We start from the raw sequence: 16816 nt of genomic DNA, 5'->3' as shown, positions 1-16816 counted from the left end.
AAACATAGTTAATTAGTGATCCTTTTGATTTGAGCTTAAATATTTGTAAACTGATTAGTGTGGATAACAATGTAAGCTTAACCTATAGGCCCACAATGGGAAGAGGACTAGGGTTAATAAGTTTGGTTAGGTCTCATCTGCATTCACAGTGAGTTGAAAAAGCCATCATTCCACAACTCGTCCTATCGACTGTTGTTATGTGAATTGCAGAGGAAAATCCTAATCTTTCCATTGCAGAAGCATCACAGAAACAAGAAGTCTTCAAAAAAATCATGAATCATATTTTTAACAAGTATAAATTTTTTGGTGTTCTAATTTCTTATATAACTTAGTAAGAACAATTGACAATCCAATTCACTTTTGAAATTTCAAATTCGAAACAAGCATATGTCGGTTTAAATTTTAAGAGATTTCAGTTGGAATTAAATATTAAAATTGTAAAAGTTAAGAGTAATTTTTCGGATATATTGTAGAAGAAGGGCCAGACTTGTCTACAGTAAGTTCATTTACACAACTGAAGTTGTACATCCTTACATTTTAGTACATTAAAGGTCACTGTGTACTTTTTGTTTTGGTTCATAAAGGTCACTTTGTACTTTAAATAGGGTTAATTAGACTAGGTGTGTAAATACTACCTATAAAAGCAATAATCTAAAAAAGCTGATGAAGTAAGGTGGGGCAATTTGATTGCATTTATCTTAGTTGTTATCTCTTCATCCGCTGTATATAGCAGTAGTCCACTACATTAGGTAACTGAGTACCCTGCAGGCCAACATCAACACTATTGTTCATAGTCATACATATCTGGTGGGGCCATGCTTATGATTTTCATTTGGTTTCCCACCGTATATATGTACATAATGCCTCACACATTTTTATTTTATTTAGTTCATAACATAACACATTGTCATTTCACTTTTCTTGCATTCTTCTTCAGTCCTCTCTTCATGGTCAACCAAAACATGAATGGAAATGGACACATGGAGGAAAAATCACGGTGCTCTTTTCACCCAAAACAAGTAGATGTTGGTGTGTGCCCCTTGTGCTTGAATGAGAGGCTTCTCATAGTGGCTGCAAAACAAGGCCATCACCATCGCCGTTCCTTTGCCTCCATAGCTTCAAAAAGGCTTCAAAGTTCCATACACAGAAGTCCATCAGCTTCTATTCACAAGATCTTTGCTTTTGGTTCTCTTTTCAGTCGCCCAGAATCCCAGCAATTGAAGTCTGAGAGCTATGATTATGATGCCTCCTCTCCCAGTCCAGAAGGAAAGAGCTTATTTTACACATTGCTTGCTATTGTCATATTTTATTCTTATCATTCTTCCTCTGTGTTTTTATAATTTATATCTATAAAGATAAAATGGTAAAAAGGAATGATTTATCTTGGGTGGGCTTAGAAGTGTAAGCATTGGTGGGTTTTTTTTTTTTTTTTTTTGTTTATTGTTCATGTGGTGATTGGTGTTCATGGATTGCTTTCATTATTGGAGGAAAAGTATTAATGCATGAGCACAAGCTTAGATTCTGATGATGACGAAATTAAGGTCAAAAGGGTAGGTGCTAATTGTGTCAAGACAGGTGAAGGTTTTTATGTCTATCATTCTTTTCTTCTTGGCGTGGCGTATGAGAGTCAGATGCAAACGACAAGAGCATTATGACTCTGAAAATATATATTGTAAGATTATATATTTGGTGGGGAGTTAGGCTATAAAACTAATTGGGCAAAACGTCATTCATGTTTCGAACATAAATGATGCAATTATTGAAGGTATATATGTAAGTTTCTTATATATACAGTTTCGAGAAAATTGTGCCAACTAAATTTGATTTTGCACCCACTTCTAATCAGTAAAATCCGTCAGATACATACAGAAGTTGGTGTGTGTATTACATTAATTTAGTGCAAATCTATTATTACTTTGACTGGTTTTATTTCTTAATCTATATATCCAACATTAACAGTTTTGTTGTCGGTGAACTGCATAATTCAAAGTTTAAACCAAAACGAGGCACAACATAGCCTCCTCTATTAACTTCAATTATTCTTTTCAAAAGCTAGTCAAGAATTACATGTTCCTTTTTATGTTTGTATGTATGCATGTGTTTCTTGGTATCTACAAATTATAATGACGTTCTGGATTGGCTTTAACTTTTCAGACTCATTCATCTCAATCAAGTTTGAAGAAAATGGGGTGGCCTCGTGGGAAAAGAACACAGTCTCTAAAAAGGTCACTCTAGAGAACAGCAAGAAGATGTCCTGCAACCCTCAGTGCCAGAACCTAAACAAAAATGCCAAGAGCGTGATAGAGCAATGCAAATCAAATAAAATGTTTAGGTGGCGAAAGCGTATAGGGAAGCTGTTCCATCTCATCCATTGGAAGAGGTCCACCAAGGGTGGTGTGTGCCAAGTTGGTAGCAAGGTAGAAAGAGTGAAGGTGAGAAAGGGTTTGATGAGAACGCTGACAAAGAGGAAGACCGTAGAATAAAGAAAGTGGCACCAACACTAGGCTTTTTCACTCCCCTCATACCATCCTCCCTTTTCTTGGGTTGGGGTGAGTCCTCAGTGTGTTATGTTAAAGTTATAATATATTCAAACGGTAGAGTCAAAAATAACTTTGTACTCTCAAAAATGTGCTTTAGATTACATAAAAAAGGGAGTCCTTTGCATGCTGAGTACTTGGGAATGAATGAGGTTCTTGTAATACTTTTGCTCTGTTTTCTATTTTTTCCCTTTGTTAGGTATGGAGAGTACAGGCTGTAAATAAGATAAACATTTGGGTATACCTTTCCATACGGCACTGCAAAAAGAACCCATATGGGAAACAATGAAAGCATAGGGTCCTATACCATTGTGCTATAGGCTTTGTCTTGATTGTTGTCTTGGTGGGAAAATGTCTTACTTCCTACAATTTTCAAAATAACACTCAAATGGGTTTTGGCTATTCATAGACATGTCTATGACTCTCCTCTCATCCACTATCGATAAAGAGAACAAATCCATCACAAACGACAATGTAGATCAGTAAATGACTCAATGTGCACCTAAGGTACCAGTTAAAAAGGCCTCTCATTATCCTAAGTCAAAATAGCCTTTAAGAGTCACTTTATTTTGTTTGTCACGGGGCGGTACGGTGAATGTTCCTCAATAATGAAATTTTAGACTCCTGTTCACAACCCTCCCCGTCCCTATAGTTTATGAGAAAAATATATCTCATTTTAAAGGATGTAAAGTTGTATCATTTTAAGAGAAAAAATGAGATAGATAAAGGAGGAGAGAGAGAGTTGATAAAAAAATAAAGGTGTGAGTTCCATCTCTCTGTGAGAGTGAAAAAATATAAGTTGTATCATTTAAAAAAATAAATATTTTTCTCATAGTTTATTTATGGAATTTATTTATTATTTCAAGTAACAGAGATAAGATACTGGAGTTTATTATTAAAAAAAAAAATTAGTGGATTCTACTATTTTGTTTGCATGAGATAATTATTTCATGCAACGTGAGATAATTATTTCTCTTTATTTATTGGGGACATTGACAAGTATGCCACACTTATGAATAGTATTTACTTGTATGCTACATTTCAATCAAATTTTGTCAAAATGTCACGTCACATCCTCGTTATACCAACAAGCGAGAATAGATTGGACACGTGGCAACGTCTGCACATGGCAGCCATTTTCGCTCAACAATCCAGCGAGAATAGCATGGTGCTAACACATGATAAAAGTACAGATATTCTCGCTGGTTAGCCCAACAAAAATGGCTGCTCATACAGACATTGTCACGTGTCCAGTCCATTCTCAGTTGTTGACACAATGAAAATGTGATATGATATTTTGACAAAATTTAAGTAAAATGTGACAATTCCTGTAAATACTATTTATAAGAGTTGCTGGTCATTTTCCCTATTTATTGCCCACATATTTCACCATATTCCTTTTCTTTTCGTCACTTTCTTTATTGAGAACTTTCCAGTTTCCACCTTTGGTTTTTACTTCCACAAAAAGTCACAACTATCCATTGTTGGGGTCCCACCTGTTATGCAAGTCCCATCGTTATTATAATGATACAATATCTACTTCGGGGCGATGAGGAGACAATAATTTGTCCACTTTCTTTTTCGTTTCATTTCATTTCAAACTTCAAATTTAGAACGGTCCACATTGTATGATTCATCTCCTTTGTTTGTCATCTGTTTTAAGTTTTATCCTATAATTAGTTGAATGTTTCATCAAAACACATCATTCATCTAATTAAATGAATTTGAATTATCATGTCTACTTTATTTTTAATTAGAAAACAAAAATAACATGTTCTTTTGAATTAGAAAACAACACGAACAGGTTGTGGAGGGGCGTTCCGGGTCTCCTCAGGCACTTGAATATATGTATTTGCCCGTAATTTGGTGTGCTGTTGTGTCGTTATGGTAGAACATGAGTATTGCCTGGGGACAAATGTATATTTCTAAGCTTTGGATCAGAGAGTGATTGTGCTGTTGCTGCCAACCTAATTACTAAAGCTTTGGACAAATAGCGATCGCTCCAAGTGATTAAGCCCATCCCAAAAGATTAGTTTATTACTTTATTATAGGATACGGGTCTAATAACTTGAGGATCACATTAAATTTCTATACATTACGTGATATAAAATTATATACCCTTTTAAAAGCCCCGCATATGTTGTGGCCGTCCCTGATAACAGTAAGTTTTTTTTTTTGTTTTTTTATAAAAAAAAATATCTATTAGTTAATTGGTTATCGACTAATTCGACCGAGCCAAATATGACCATGAGGGAAGCAAAATGATTATGTCAAGGCAGGAGTAATTTTTAAATTATATTTCTAATATATGCAAGAGTTCTTTGAATATGAAGGATGACAATACATAAACACATCAATATTGTGATAAAAAACACATAACAATGATGATAGAAGGTGGATTGTACAATAATAATAATAATAATAATAATAATTTAATAATAAAATCATTTTGTCGAGTGTAGGTGAGTCACATTAAAGACCAAACTATCAATTCACGATTACCATAAATTAGAGAGTTGAATTATGTTAGAGATATATAATATAAAATTATTGATGTACCTCTACTTAATAACTTAACTTTTTAGGTGAGATGACTATTTAATATGATATCAAAGCGGATGTAACTAAATAGTTATGAGTTCGATTTTCATCGCTCTCATTCTATTAATAAAAATAATTAAATATTATAGAGTTTTCTTAGTACTGATATACAAGACATATATATTATTCATCCTTCAAGTCTAATTGGTTCTCGTGTGAGGAGGTGTGTTAGAGAAATATAAAATTATAAAAATATAGTCTCACTCAATAACTTAAACTTCTGGATTAAAATGATACTTAACATGATATCTGAACGTCCGTTCACCTAATAGGTTTAGCTTTTAGGATTATTATTTAACAAATTAGAATACTTGGGAAATAGATGAATTTGTTTAAGAAAAAAATAAACATAAATTAGAGAGCTGATTTCCTTACAAGGATCAAAGTTTGAAATTATTTTGACTATTTGGATGTTATGTCTAATTTGCACGTCACTAAACTTCTAACAAGCAAACAACTAGAAATAGAAACGCCATTAGAAAATTCAATTTTCGATAGATTTTTCTTTCTTTGCCGGAGGATTTGACTGCCGGATCGCGAGATTCTTGCAGTGAAATTTCCTTCAACACATGTATTACAATTTTTATTGTCAAAGAAATGATGTGTCCCTGCACAACATAACATGGTTGCTCTTTTTTTTTTTAATATAAATCTTATATCATAGGAATTTTTCAATAAAGAAATGAAGTTCATGTTAGAATTTATATATATAAATTGTGTAGACAATCTATTGGTTATGAATTGATGGAAAAACTCGGTTCCCTCTAGCTCGGCTAAGCAGCCTTAGTGCGAAAGTCAATCAACCAGATCCTGATCTCGGATCTCGGCAATACCTCGGCCTGAACTTCACCAGGTCAAGCAGCGCAGCGAAAAATCAAAACGAAAAACAGAAGAGAGAGAAGAAGAACACAACCAGATTTAACGTGGGAAAATCTTCTCCAATGAAGAAGTAAAAACCCACGGGACCTAGTCCAGATCAGAAATCCACTATGAAAATAATGGTTACAAATAATCAAATACACCAATGTGGTGGTTAACTCAACCTCTCCAACAATGGTGATAATCAAACTACCCTAGAGATGTTTCACTCAAACTCTCTCTAGAGATCTTTCAAATGCAAAGCATAAAGCTTTACTCAAACAATCAAATAATTTTTCTCTCAAATTTTGTTCTCCCAAAATCTGACCTAGCCTCCACCCTCAACTAATGAGTATATATAGAGGAGGTGGAAAATAGGGTTAGGGTTTTTAGGAAACCCCTCAAATGGGCTTGGGCTTAGCATTGAAGGAGGAAGCCCAACAAATCTCCCCTCCGACTTCAATGTGTCGGCTTCAGCATCAACCCGGCTCCTTCACAGCAGTCTTCAAATTTTCTTGCTGGAACCGGCTTCATCATCATGTCGGACCAATTTTGGTCAGTGTGCACCTTGACGAGTTCGAGCTCTCCACCTTCCACCACATCCCGGATCCAGTGATACCTCACATCAATATGCTTGGTGCGGGAGTGATAGGTTGAATTCTTCGCAAGATGGATTGCGCTTTGATTGTCACAACCCAGCTCGTACTTGTCTTGGTCATGGCCGAGTTCCATGAGGAACTTCTTCATCCACAGCATCTCTTTGCTTGCCTCAGTAGCGGCAATGTACTCAGCCTCAGTTGTCGATAGTGCAACACATTTCTAAAGTCTTGATTGTCAAGAGACAGCTCCTCCGGCAAATCTCATCAAATATCCTGTAGTCGACTTCTTCGAGTTGGCGTCTCCCCCTAAATCAGAATCCGAGTAGCCTTGCAACTCGGCTTTGCCTTCTCCAAATCGGAGACATAAGTCGGTCGTACCTCGGAGGTACTTGAAGATCCACTTCACTGCTTCCCAGTGCTCTTTGCCGGGGTTTGACAAATACCGGCTTACCATTCCTACAGCATACGCCAAGTCGGGTCTAGTGCAAACCATTGCATACATCAAGCTTCCGACGACGGATTGGTAAGGGACCTTCATCATCTCATCTTTGTCTTCATCAGATCTCGGACATTGCTTTTGGTTCAGCTTTATGTGTCCGGCTAGGGGGGTGTTCACTGTTTTGGCTTTGTCCATGCTGAATCTCTTCAAAATCTTCTCAATATATTTCTCTTGACTCAGCCACAGTAGCTTCTTCTGTCTATCTCGGATAATCTTTATTCCGAGAATCTGCTTTGCAGGGCCGAGGTCCTTCATTGCGAAGGACGAGCTCAACGTCTTTTTCAGGGCGGCTATCCTCGATTTGTCTTTCCCTACAATAAGCATGTCGTCAACATATAACAACAAAATTAGAAAATCTCCTGCCTCATACCTCTTCACAAATACGCAGTGGTCGGCTGCAGTCTTTTCAAACTTATGATCAGTCATGAATGATTCAAACTTCTTGTACCACTGCCGAGGTGCTTGCTTCAAGTCATAAAGACTCTTCTTCAACCGACATACCATGTCTTCTTGGTCTGGAGCTTGGAACCCTTCTGGTTGCTCCATATATATCTCTTCTTCTAAATCACCGTGAAGAAATGCCGTCTTCACGTCCATTTGTTCTACCTCGAGGTCCATCGAAGCCGCCATGGCTAACACGGTTCGGATCGAGGTCATTTTCACCACAGGAGAAAAAATCTCCTCAAAATCAACTCCTTTCTTCTGATTGCAGCCTTTTACTACAATCCGGGCTTTGTATCTCGGTTTTTGCCCGTTCTCTTCATTCTTAATCTTGTAGACCCATTTATTTTTCAAAACTCGTCTTCCTTTAGGCAACTCAGTCAGCTCATAAGTTTGATTCTCGTGCAGAGACTTCATCTCGTCTTGCATTGCCTTTTCCCATTCTTCTTTCTCTGAGCTCGTTACATCTTCATCATAACTCTGAGGCTCACCGTCTTCAGCTATAACGGTGTATTCATCAGATGGGTATCTTGTAGAGGGTCTTCTTTCTCGAGTTGGATATCTCGGCTGTTCTTCAGCTTGAGAACTCGGTTCATCATTCTCATCCCGGATCTCATAATCAACTCGGACCTCAATGTCTTGGTCATCTTCAGCTTGTTGCTGATCATCATTTTCTTGATTTTCTCCCCATGCTTCAGCTCGGACAGGAGGGATGGGTTCTTCACGTCTGACAGTAACCCGGACTTTGGGCTTCGAGATGTCATAAATGTTCTCATGCTCATGAAAGATCACATCTCGGCTTCTCACGATCTTCTTATTGATTGGATCCCAAAGTCGGAACCCGAACTCACATGTCGACGAACCAAGATAGATGCATTCTTTTGTCTTCGCATCAAGTTTAGCCCTTTCATCTTTAGGGATATGCACGAAAGCTCGGCATCCAAACACCTTCAATTGATTATAGGCCGCTTTCCGACCTGTCCAGACTTCTTCTGGAATTTCTCCTTCAAGTGGCCGTGATGGTGAGAGGTTGATCAAGTCAACAGCTGTTTTGACGGCTTCTCCCCAGAATGATTTCGGCAATCCGGCATTGGATAACATGCTTCGGACCTTCTCTTCAATAGTTCTGTTCATCCTCTCAGCAAGTCCATTCAACTGTGGAGTCTTGGGGGGCGTCTTCTCAAGTCGAATCCCGGCCGCTCTGCAGTATGCATCAAATGGGCCGCAATACTCACCACCATTATCAGATCAGACCACCTTCAATTTCTTGCCAGTCTCCCTTTCAACCATCGCATGGAATTCTTTAAAGGATTGGAGTACTTGATCTTTAGATTTCAACAAATATACCCTCACTTTGCGGGAATGGTCATCAATAAAAGAAACAAAGTACTGAGCTCCTTCAAGGTATCTTTCCGACATGGAGCAAACATCAGTATGGACGAGGTCAAGAATATTCCTTCGTCGTGTAGGTTGATCCGGTCTCACAAAAGAAATCCGGTGCTGCTTTCCAGCTAGGCAGTGCGTGCAACTCTCCAACGCTTGGCCTTTCAACCCGGTCAATAATCCTTTCTTGTTCAGGATCTGTAGCCCTTTCTCGCTCATGTGGCCGAGACACTTGTGCCATAGCTCCAAGCTAGGTTCATCTCGAACAGAATTGGCTTTTCCGCCATTGATTTTTCCTTGCATCACGTACAAGGAGCCTTCCTTCTTACCTCGGGCCACTACCAAGTTTCCCTTGGCCAGCTTCCATCTCACACTACCGAAGTAGTTCACTAACCCGACATCATCAAGTTTGCCTACCGAGATTAGGTTCAAACGCATGTCAGGAACATGCCTTGCATCTTTCAACACAAGTCGGCATCCGACATCTGTGGTCAAAGTTACATCACTGACACCAACAGTCTTGCTGGTCACCTGATTTCCCATCTTCACGACTCCAAAATCACCACCTCGATAAGAGGAGAAAAAACCTTTGTGTGAAGAAACGTGGAAGGAGGCACCGGAGTCAACAATTCAGGTGCAGTCATCATAAGCAACATTCAAATAATTATCCTCACCAAGGAGGAATATCTCAGCATCAGGGTTTGCAGCCACCGCAATGGTGCTCTTGTCTTCCCTCTTCTTGGGAATAATCTGATCCGGCTTCACAGAGCCGTTCTTCTCATCATTCTGTAGGGTCCAGCAGTCTGGCTTCTTATGGCCTGTCTTTCCACAGTAAAAGCACTTCAACTCATATTTCGGCTTTGACCGACCTCTGGACTTGTCTCGTCTGTCACGACCTCTACCTCGGCTTTTGCTTCTACCGCGGGAGTCGGATTTCCCTTTGTTCTCAGCAACGTTGGCCTCAGACGTACTCGAAGTACCTCGTTCTCTTCTCCTGGATTCTTCGCCCAGGAGGCTGTCTGTCACGACATCCATCTTCAATTTTCCATCTGGAGTCGAGTTATTCAGGGTCACCACTAGAGTATCTCAGCTTTCTGGCAGCGAGCTCAACAGCAGCAATGCCTGTAATTCTTCATCAATTTTCATATCAGCCTTTGACAGCTGATTCACAATACCTTTGTAGGTGTTTAGGTGTTCAATCATGCTCATGTCGTCCTTGTATTCAAGCTTAACAAGTCGGCGAACCAAGTGTGCTTTGTTCCTGGGAGTCTTCTTCTGAATCATAGACTCTAGCTTCGTCCACAACTCATACGCGTTCGTGAATTCGGACACGTGCTCAAAGAGGCTTTTATCAATATATTTCTTGATCGTGGCTACCGCCTTCCGACTCAGGATCTCCCACTCCTTATCAGTTTTTCCTGTCGGTCTCTCATCAAGGATAATGGGCACATGCAGATCTTTGCAGTAGAGATGATCTTCCACCATCGGTCTCCAATAAGTGAAGTTGTCTGCGGTCAACTTGAACATATCTCCATCATGAGTTATGCCACTGGTCTCCATCTCGTCTCCTTCAGAACCCGTCGAACTCGGGCTCTGATACCACTGTTGGGAAAACTTGGTTCCCTCTAGCTCGGCTAAGCAGCCTTAGTGCGGAAGTCAATCAACAAGATCCTGATCTCGGATCTTGGCAATACCTTGGCCTGAACTTCACCAGGTCAGGCAGCGCAGCGGAAAATCAAAACGAAAAACAGGAGAGAGAGAGAAGAAGAACACAATCAGATTTAACGTGGGAAAACCTTCTCCAATTAAGAAGTAAAAACCCACGGGACCTAGTCCAGATCAGAAATCCACTATGAAAATAATGGTTACAAATAATCAAATACATCAATGTGGTGGTTAACTCAACCTCTCCAACAATGGTGATAATCAAACTACCCTAGAGATGTTTCACTCAAACTCTCTCTAGAGATCTCTCAAATGCAAAGCATAAAGCTTTACTCAAACAATCAAATAATTTTTCTCTCAAATTCTGTTCTCTCAAAATCTGACCTAGCCTCCACCCTCAACTAATGAGTATATATAGAGGAGGTGGAAAATAGGGTTAGGGTTTTTAGGAAACCCCTCAAATGGGCTTGGGCTTAGCATTGAAGGAGGAAGCCCAACATGAATAAGAAGTTTGGTAGTGAAAATGTGTGCCTTTTCGTCGACAAACAGATGTATCTTTTCATCCTAAAGAATGTGTTGTTTCATCTTAACGGACGTGTTGTTTCATCTTTGAATGGGTGTCTTTTCGTGTTGAACGAATGTGTCTTTTCGTGTCCAACGGATGTGTTGTTTCGTAGTTGAATAGGTGCCTTTTGAAACGTGACCTTACATTGTCTATAAATAGACATTGACACCTTCAGAAAATGGATCCAATTTTTTCTGCACCGAAACTCTGCCGGAATTTTTCTCCTTCCGATTTTGCATATTCCTTTTTCGTACTCCGGTGTGATTTCCTCTGGCATTCAATTGTGTTCGTTTGGGCTGTTGATTGGTAGTGCCACCATTCTTCAGACGAAATCCGTTCTATCCTGGGAGACAAGTGTCCATCAACCTTGGGCATTAGTGAGGGGGCAAATTGTCTTAAGGAGACACGTACTGTGGGCTCGGATTTAATTCCTCTACTGCATACATTCATCTGTTCTGATTCTTTATATTGACTACAAGTAAGTTTGATTTTAGATATTTATAATTGCACAGTAATAATTTTGATCATCTACTCTCTTCTGGTTTATACATGGGTTCAAGCCTCTTAGTGATATAAAATCACCCACTGTCTTCAATAACAATCTTAAGACAATTTGGTGTTTTGAACCTGTGATCAGTATATTTTATATTTCTACTTTAATATACTGTTTATAATTACTGTGTAATTAAAAGATTAATCTGTGTGATTAATCATGATTTCTGTTGTTATGAAATCTTTAATTTTTTTGAAAGAAGGCTTTCACGAATTAGTTTTTTCAATAACCCCTGATACATTTGTCATTGCATTTGTCATACGAAAAATGTCAAACTCGGTGCGCATAGAAAGTTTATATGCAACTTGTATCATGAATTACTTTTTGTTTTTCATTTAAGAAAAAATGGTTATCATTGAGTATCGTTTTTCATATCCAGAATAGCATTCAAAATTTGAACACTATACTCTTAAAATTTATTTTTGAGAGATTACTGTAAAGTGGATTTTTCATATTGATTTTGAAAAGTAACTTCTCGAGGGTCGTGCCTTCATATTGGATTTTTGATCAATTCCTGGTTTTGAACGCTACTTGATATATTTCTTTGTATATTTTTTTGATCAATTCCTGGCCACCATTGCACCGTTTGGCAAATGACAATGAAAGGGTGGTATGATACTTCTTGTGGATGATCGTTTTTAGAAACGTGTGTTTTCCATAGTGATATATAGCACATACAGTCTTGTATGGCTTTGGACCTTTGTATCTTTTTTTTTTTTTTTGTAAATGAACATTGCATATAAAAGTCGTAGGCTTTTATTGGTGCCTTTGGATATGGCCTCTTTGAATAAATGAACAGATTAATTCTGAAGAATCTTAAATGATAGGTTCAATTGCTTTTAGTTTTATGATTGACGGTTATGGCCATTGTAACCGTTAAAAAAAAAAAATTTGTTTTGAACCATGAGGTCCATACATTTTGGTGCATCGGTTCAAAGGGGAAAGTTGAAACGGTTAATCACAGTATGCAGGATTTTAATTTTTTATAATATATATAAATATATAATAGAATGCTTTGGTTTTCGAAATACATTGAATTCCTAGTTTACGTATCCCAGCATGTTGATCTTGGTTCTCTCCAAATATATATATATATATATGATTGTCGTCTTCTACATATATTTAGACATATGTATCACTGTTGTTGTCATCTTCTAATATATGTATGTTAAGAAATGCCAATGCATCGATTGAAATATACAAAAAAAAATTGGATACATGAATCTGTTTTTTTTTATATATATATGGAATAATATATTTTGTAATGCATGTAATGTGTAGACATGCAATTGAATGCATTGTTCTTGGTTATGTGAATCAAGAAAGAAATTCCAATGACGATGGTGGTTATATTTTTACTGGGTGCTTTTTGAATGCATTTTTAGTCTTTAATGGCATTTGAACCAATTAATGTCTTGTGGTTACAAATTAACTATTGTAACCGTGACTGAGATATTTCTTTTATGAACCGATGCAATAGTGCATCATGATTTGAGTAACCGATTTCCATGTATCGATGCAATGGTGCATCATGATTTGTATTCAAAACTTCCATTTTATTACCTGTTAATGTGAAGGCAGCCTCGAATGCATTTATTATCATAATTGCGGTGGAATTTGATGTTATTTGATGGTATATATTGTGCTTAGTGAATTTGATCGCATCAGAGGGCAGAGGCCATTAACTTACGGTTTATGTATATGAATACTTTGTGACTAATTGCATTTATTGAGGTGTGGATTAAATGTAAAAATTAATTGTGTATTGCATGAAATTATATGAAATATGTGGTAACAATGGATATGAGAGTTTTATATCCAGTGAAATATTCAATACTATGTGAACTCGAAAGAGCTATCATGATGGCATGATCAAGGTCAATGGATGACTTTGAATATCGTAAATGACATGATAATTGTATATTATTTTATGGTTAAATTGGATTTATTATTTGATATATGTTAATGTTCAGTGAAAAAGTTAAAGGCATTAAGGAGCGATCGAGGGGAAGATTATAATGACCCTTTGAGGAGTTCAGTTTGGAGTGTGATATTATACAACAAATGATTGCTCCTTATGCTTAATAATCCAATGGGATTGCTGAGAAAAAGACCCAGACATTAAATGATATGATCTTGTTGATGTCTGGTTTGTGGGGGAAAGTCATTTAATGACAAATTATATATAATTAACAAAGTACCCCACAAGAAAATTAAGAACATCCCCTATGAAATATGGAAAGGTATGGAGCCTACCTTGAATTATCTTGAAATGTGGGGGTGTTTGACAAAGAACATACCATATGACATATGGAAAGGAAAGAAGCCATCCCTGAAATACTTTAGAGTGTGGGGTTGCTTGGCTAAGGTTGTGGTTCCTAAACCTAAAAGGTTGAAAATCGGACCTAAAATCGTGGATTGTGTATTCATCGGTTATGCACTTAATAGTAGTGCTTATCGGTTTCTAGTTTGTAAATCTGATGTTTTAGATATACACGTTAATACGGTTATTGAGTCAAGGGAAGTTACTTTCTTTGAAGACGTATTTCTGTATAAGAAAATACATGAATCAAGGGGTAATAATGATGATCAGGTTGTCATACCTCGAGATGCTACAACTGATACTGTAGAGGATGTAGAAGATGAACCTAGACGTAGCAAGAGGCAAAGGACCGTCACATCCTTTGAACCTGATTTTATGACATATTTATTAGAAAATGAGCCTCGGGCGTATAAAGAAGCTATAACGTCCACGAAAGGACCATTCTGGGAAGAGTCTATCAATAGTGAGATAGAGTCTATCTTGTCCAACTACACTTGGAAATTGGTAAATCTTCCTCCTGGCAATAAGCCTTTAGGAAGTAAGTGCGTGTTCAAAAGGAAAATGAAAGAGAATGGCACTATTGATAAATATAAAGCTAGGCTTATGGTAAAAGGCTACAAGAAACGTGAAGGTCTCGATTATTTCGATACTTATTCACCAGTTACAAGGATCACATCCATTAGGATGTTGATCGCGGTAGCTTCATTGAATGGATTAGAAGTACATCAAATGGATGTTAAAACTGCCTTCTTAAACGGCGACCTGGAAGAAGAGATATATTTAGAACAACCTGAAGGTTTCGTTGTTCCAGGACAAGAACAGAAAGTTTGTCGCTTAATAAAATTCCTTTACAGGTTAAAGTAAGCTCCAAAACAATGGCATGAAAATTTTGACAAAGTCATGTTATCAAATGGTTTTCGAATTAATGAATGTGACAAATGTGTCTATGTTCGAAATACTGAAAAAGGATTTGTCATTGTCTGTCTTTATGTAGACGACATGTTGATCATGGGTAGTAATAATCAAATGATTAAAGCTACTAAAGAATTACTTAAAAGTAAGTTTGATATGAAAGATATGAGGATAACAGACGTTATCCTATGTATTAAAATCCATAGTACATCTGCAGGGTTGGCCTTATCACAGGCTCACTATATAGCTAAGGTTCTTGAGAAATTCAAACGTTTGAATATAACTCCTGTGAGGAACTCTGTAGATTCTAATCTTAGTTTATTAAAGAACACTGGTAAAGCTACAACACAAAAGCTATATGCTCAAGTGTTGGGAAGTGTATGTTATGAACTGCACCAGACCTGATATTGCGTATGCAGTAAGTTTGTTAAGTCGCTTTACCAGTAATCCAAATGAAAATCATTGGAAAGCTATGGTAAGAGTTTTGGGATACTTGAAGTATACTCAAAATTATGCTTTGCATTACGAGAAATACCCAGCAGTTATAGAAGGATATTGTGATGCAAATTGGATCACCGGCTCTAACGACACTAGATTCACAAGTGGATATGTGTACACCCTTGGTGGAGGTGTTGTGTCTTGGAAATCGTCCAAACAGACTTGCATTGCAAGGTCAACCATGGAAGCAGAAATTATTGCTTTAGATAAGGCCGGTTAAGAAGCCGAATGACTTCGGAATTTTATTGAGGATGTTTCCAATTGGCCAAAATCGGTACCATCTGTATGCATACATTGTGATAGCCAAGCAGCTATTGGAAGGGCCAAGAACGTCATGTATAACGGTAAGTCTAGACACATACGTCGTAGACATGATACCGTTAGACAACTACTCTCGAATGGAATCATTACAATTGACTATATTAAATCTAAAGAGAACATAACGGATCTGTTAACCAAAGGGATTCCTAGAGAGTTGGTTGAAAATTTGTCGAAAGGAATGGGTTTAAGGCCTATCAATTGTTGAGCATTGCGGTAACTCTACCTAGAAGAGTGGAGATCCCATGAACTAGGTTCAAAGAGACAACTAAGTGATGGTCGACTGTTTAAACACTGTGGAGTTTTTAAGCTCATACTCATTCCTTAGACAAGACAGTGTATTTATGAGGATAAGAACTTAGGCTTTTAATGATTTCTTAATCTGTTGTGTCCAGATGATGTATAGTGAGGTACATCACAAGAAATCACCTATGTGAGTGTGAAGTGAGGGCCGCTTCTATAAGAATTTTTCAAAGGCCGATTCTCTAAAAACACTCGCAGAACCAGGCGGGTGTCCCATGGCCAAAATGGGCGCAAGAAAGGACCAACGATGCTAGAGAAGCAATTGTGTGACTCCTATTGTCTAGGTATACACTAAAGGTTGACGGTTCAAGTCGACTTAGACCACCGATTGACCGAGTATATCCAATAGGTTTTCACTAGAGAAGGTTCAAAGGTAACTCCACCTATCTCGATGCAGTTGTTTCTCGTTGAGGAAATTACACTTTGCATTTATACTCTTATGCATTTTTTTTGTCAGGATGATTTGACTTCTTATCCATGTGGGGGATTGTTAGAATTTATATATATAAATTGTGTAGACAATCTATTGGTTATGAATAAGAAGTTTGGTAGTGAAAAGGTGTGTCTTTTCGTCGACAAACAGATGTATCTTTTCATCCTAACGGACGTGTTGTTTCACCTTAACGGACATGTTGTTTCATCCTTGAATGAGTGTCTTTTCGTGTCCAACGGATGTGTTGTTTCGTCGTCGAATAAGTGCCTTTTGAAACGTGACCTTACGTTGTCTATAAATAGACATTGACACCTTCAGAAAATGGATC

General features: G+C 37.7%; 1 protein-coding gene across 1 annotated transcript; it reads left to right on the top strand.

Moving 5' to 3' along the window:
- Window positions 1-962: 962 nt before the first annotated feature.
- Window positions 963-2483, top strand: LOC133288229 (uncharacterized). Its single transcript, XM_061485947.1, has 2 exons — window positions 963-1272; window positions 2155-2483. The coding sequence occupies exons 1-2, from the start codon at window positions 963-965 to the stop codon at window positions 2481-2483; spliced, it is 639 nt and encodes a 212-aa protein (XP_061341931.1).
- The last annotated feature ends 14333 nt before the right edge of the window (window positions 2484-16816 follow it).

This window comes from Gastrolobium bilobum, unplaced genomic scaffold (genome assembly GCF_033153095.1).
Source record: "Gastrolobium bilobum isolate Gb01-03AN ecotype WA unplaced genomic scaffold, APGP_CSIRO_Gbil_v1 utg776, whole genome shotgun sequence".
Taxonomy (NCBI): domain Eukaryota; kingdom Viridiplantae; phylum Streptophyta; class Magnoliopsida; order Fabales; family Fabaceae; genus Gastrolobium; species Gastrolobium bilobum.
The sequence above is the reverse complement of the archived record's forward strand: the minus strand, read 5'-3'. Positions and strand labels throughout refer to the sequence as shown.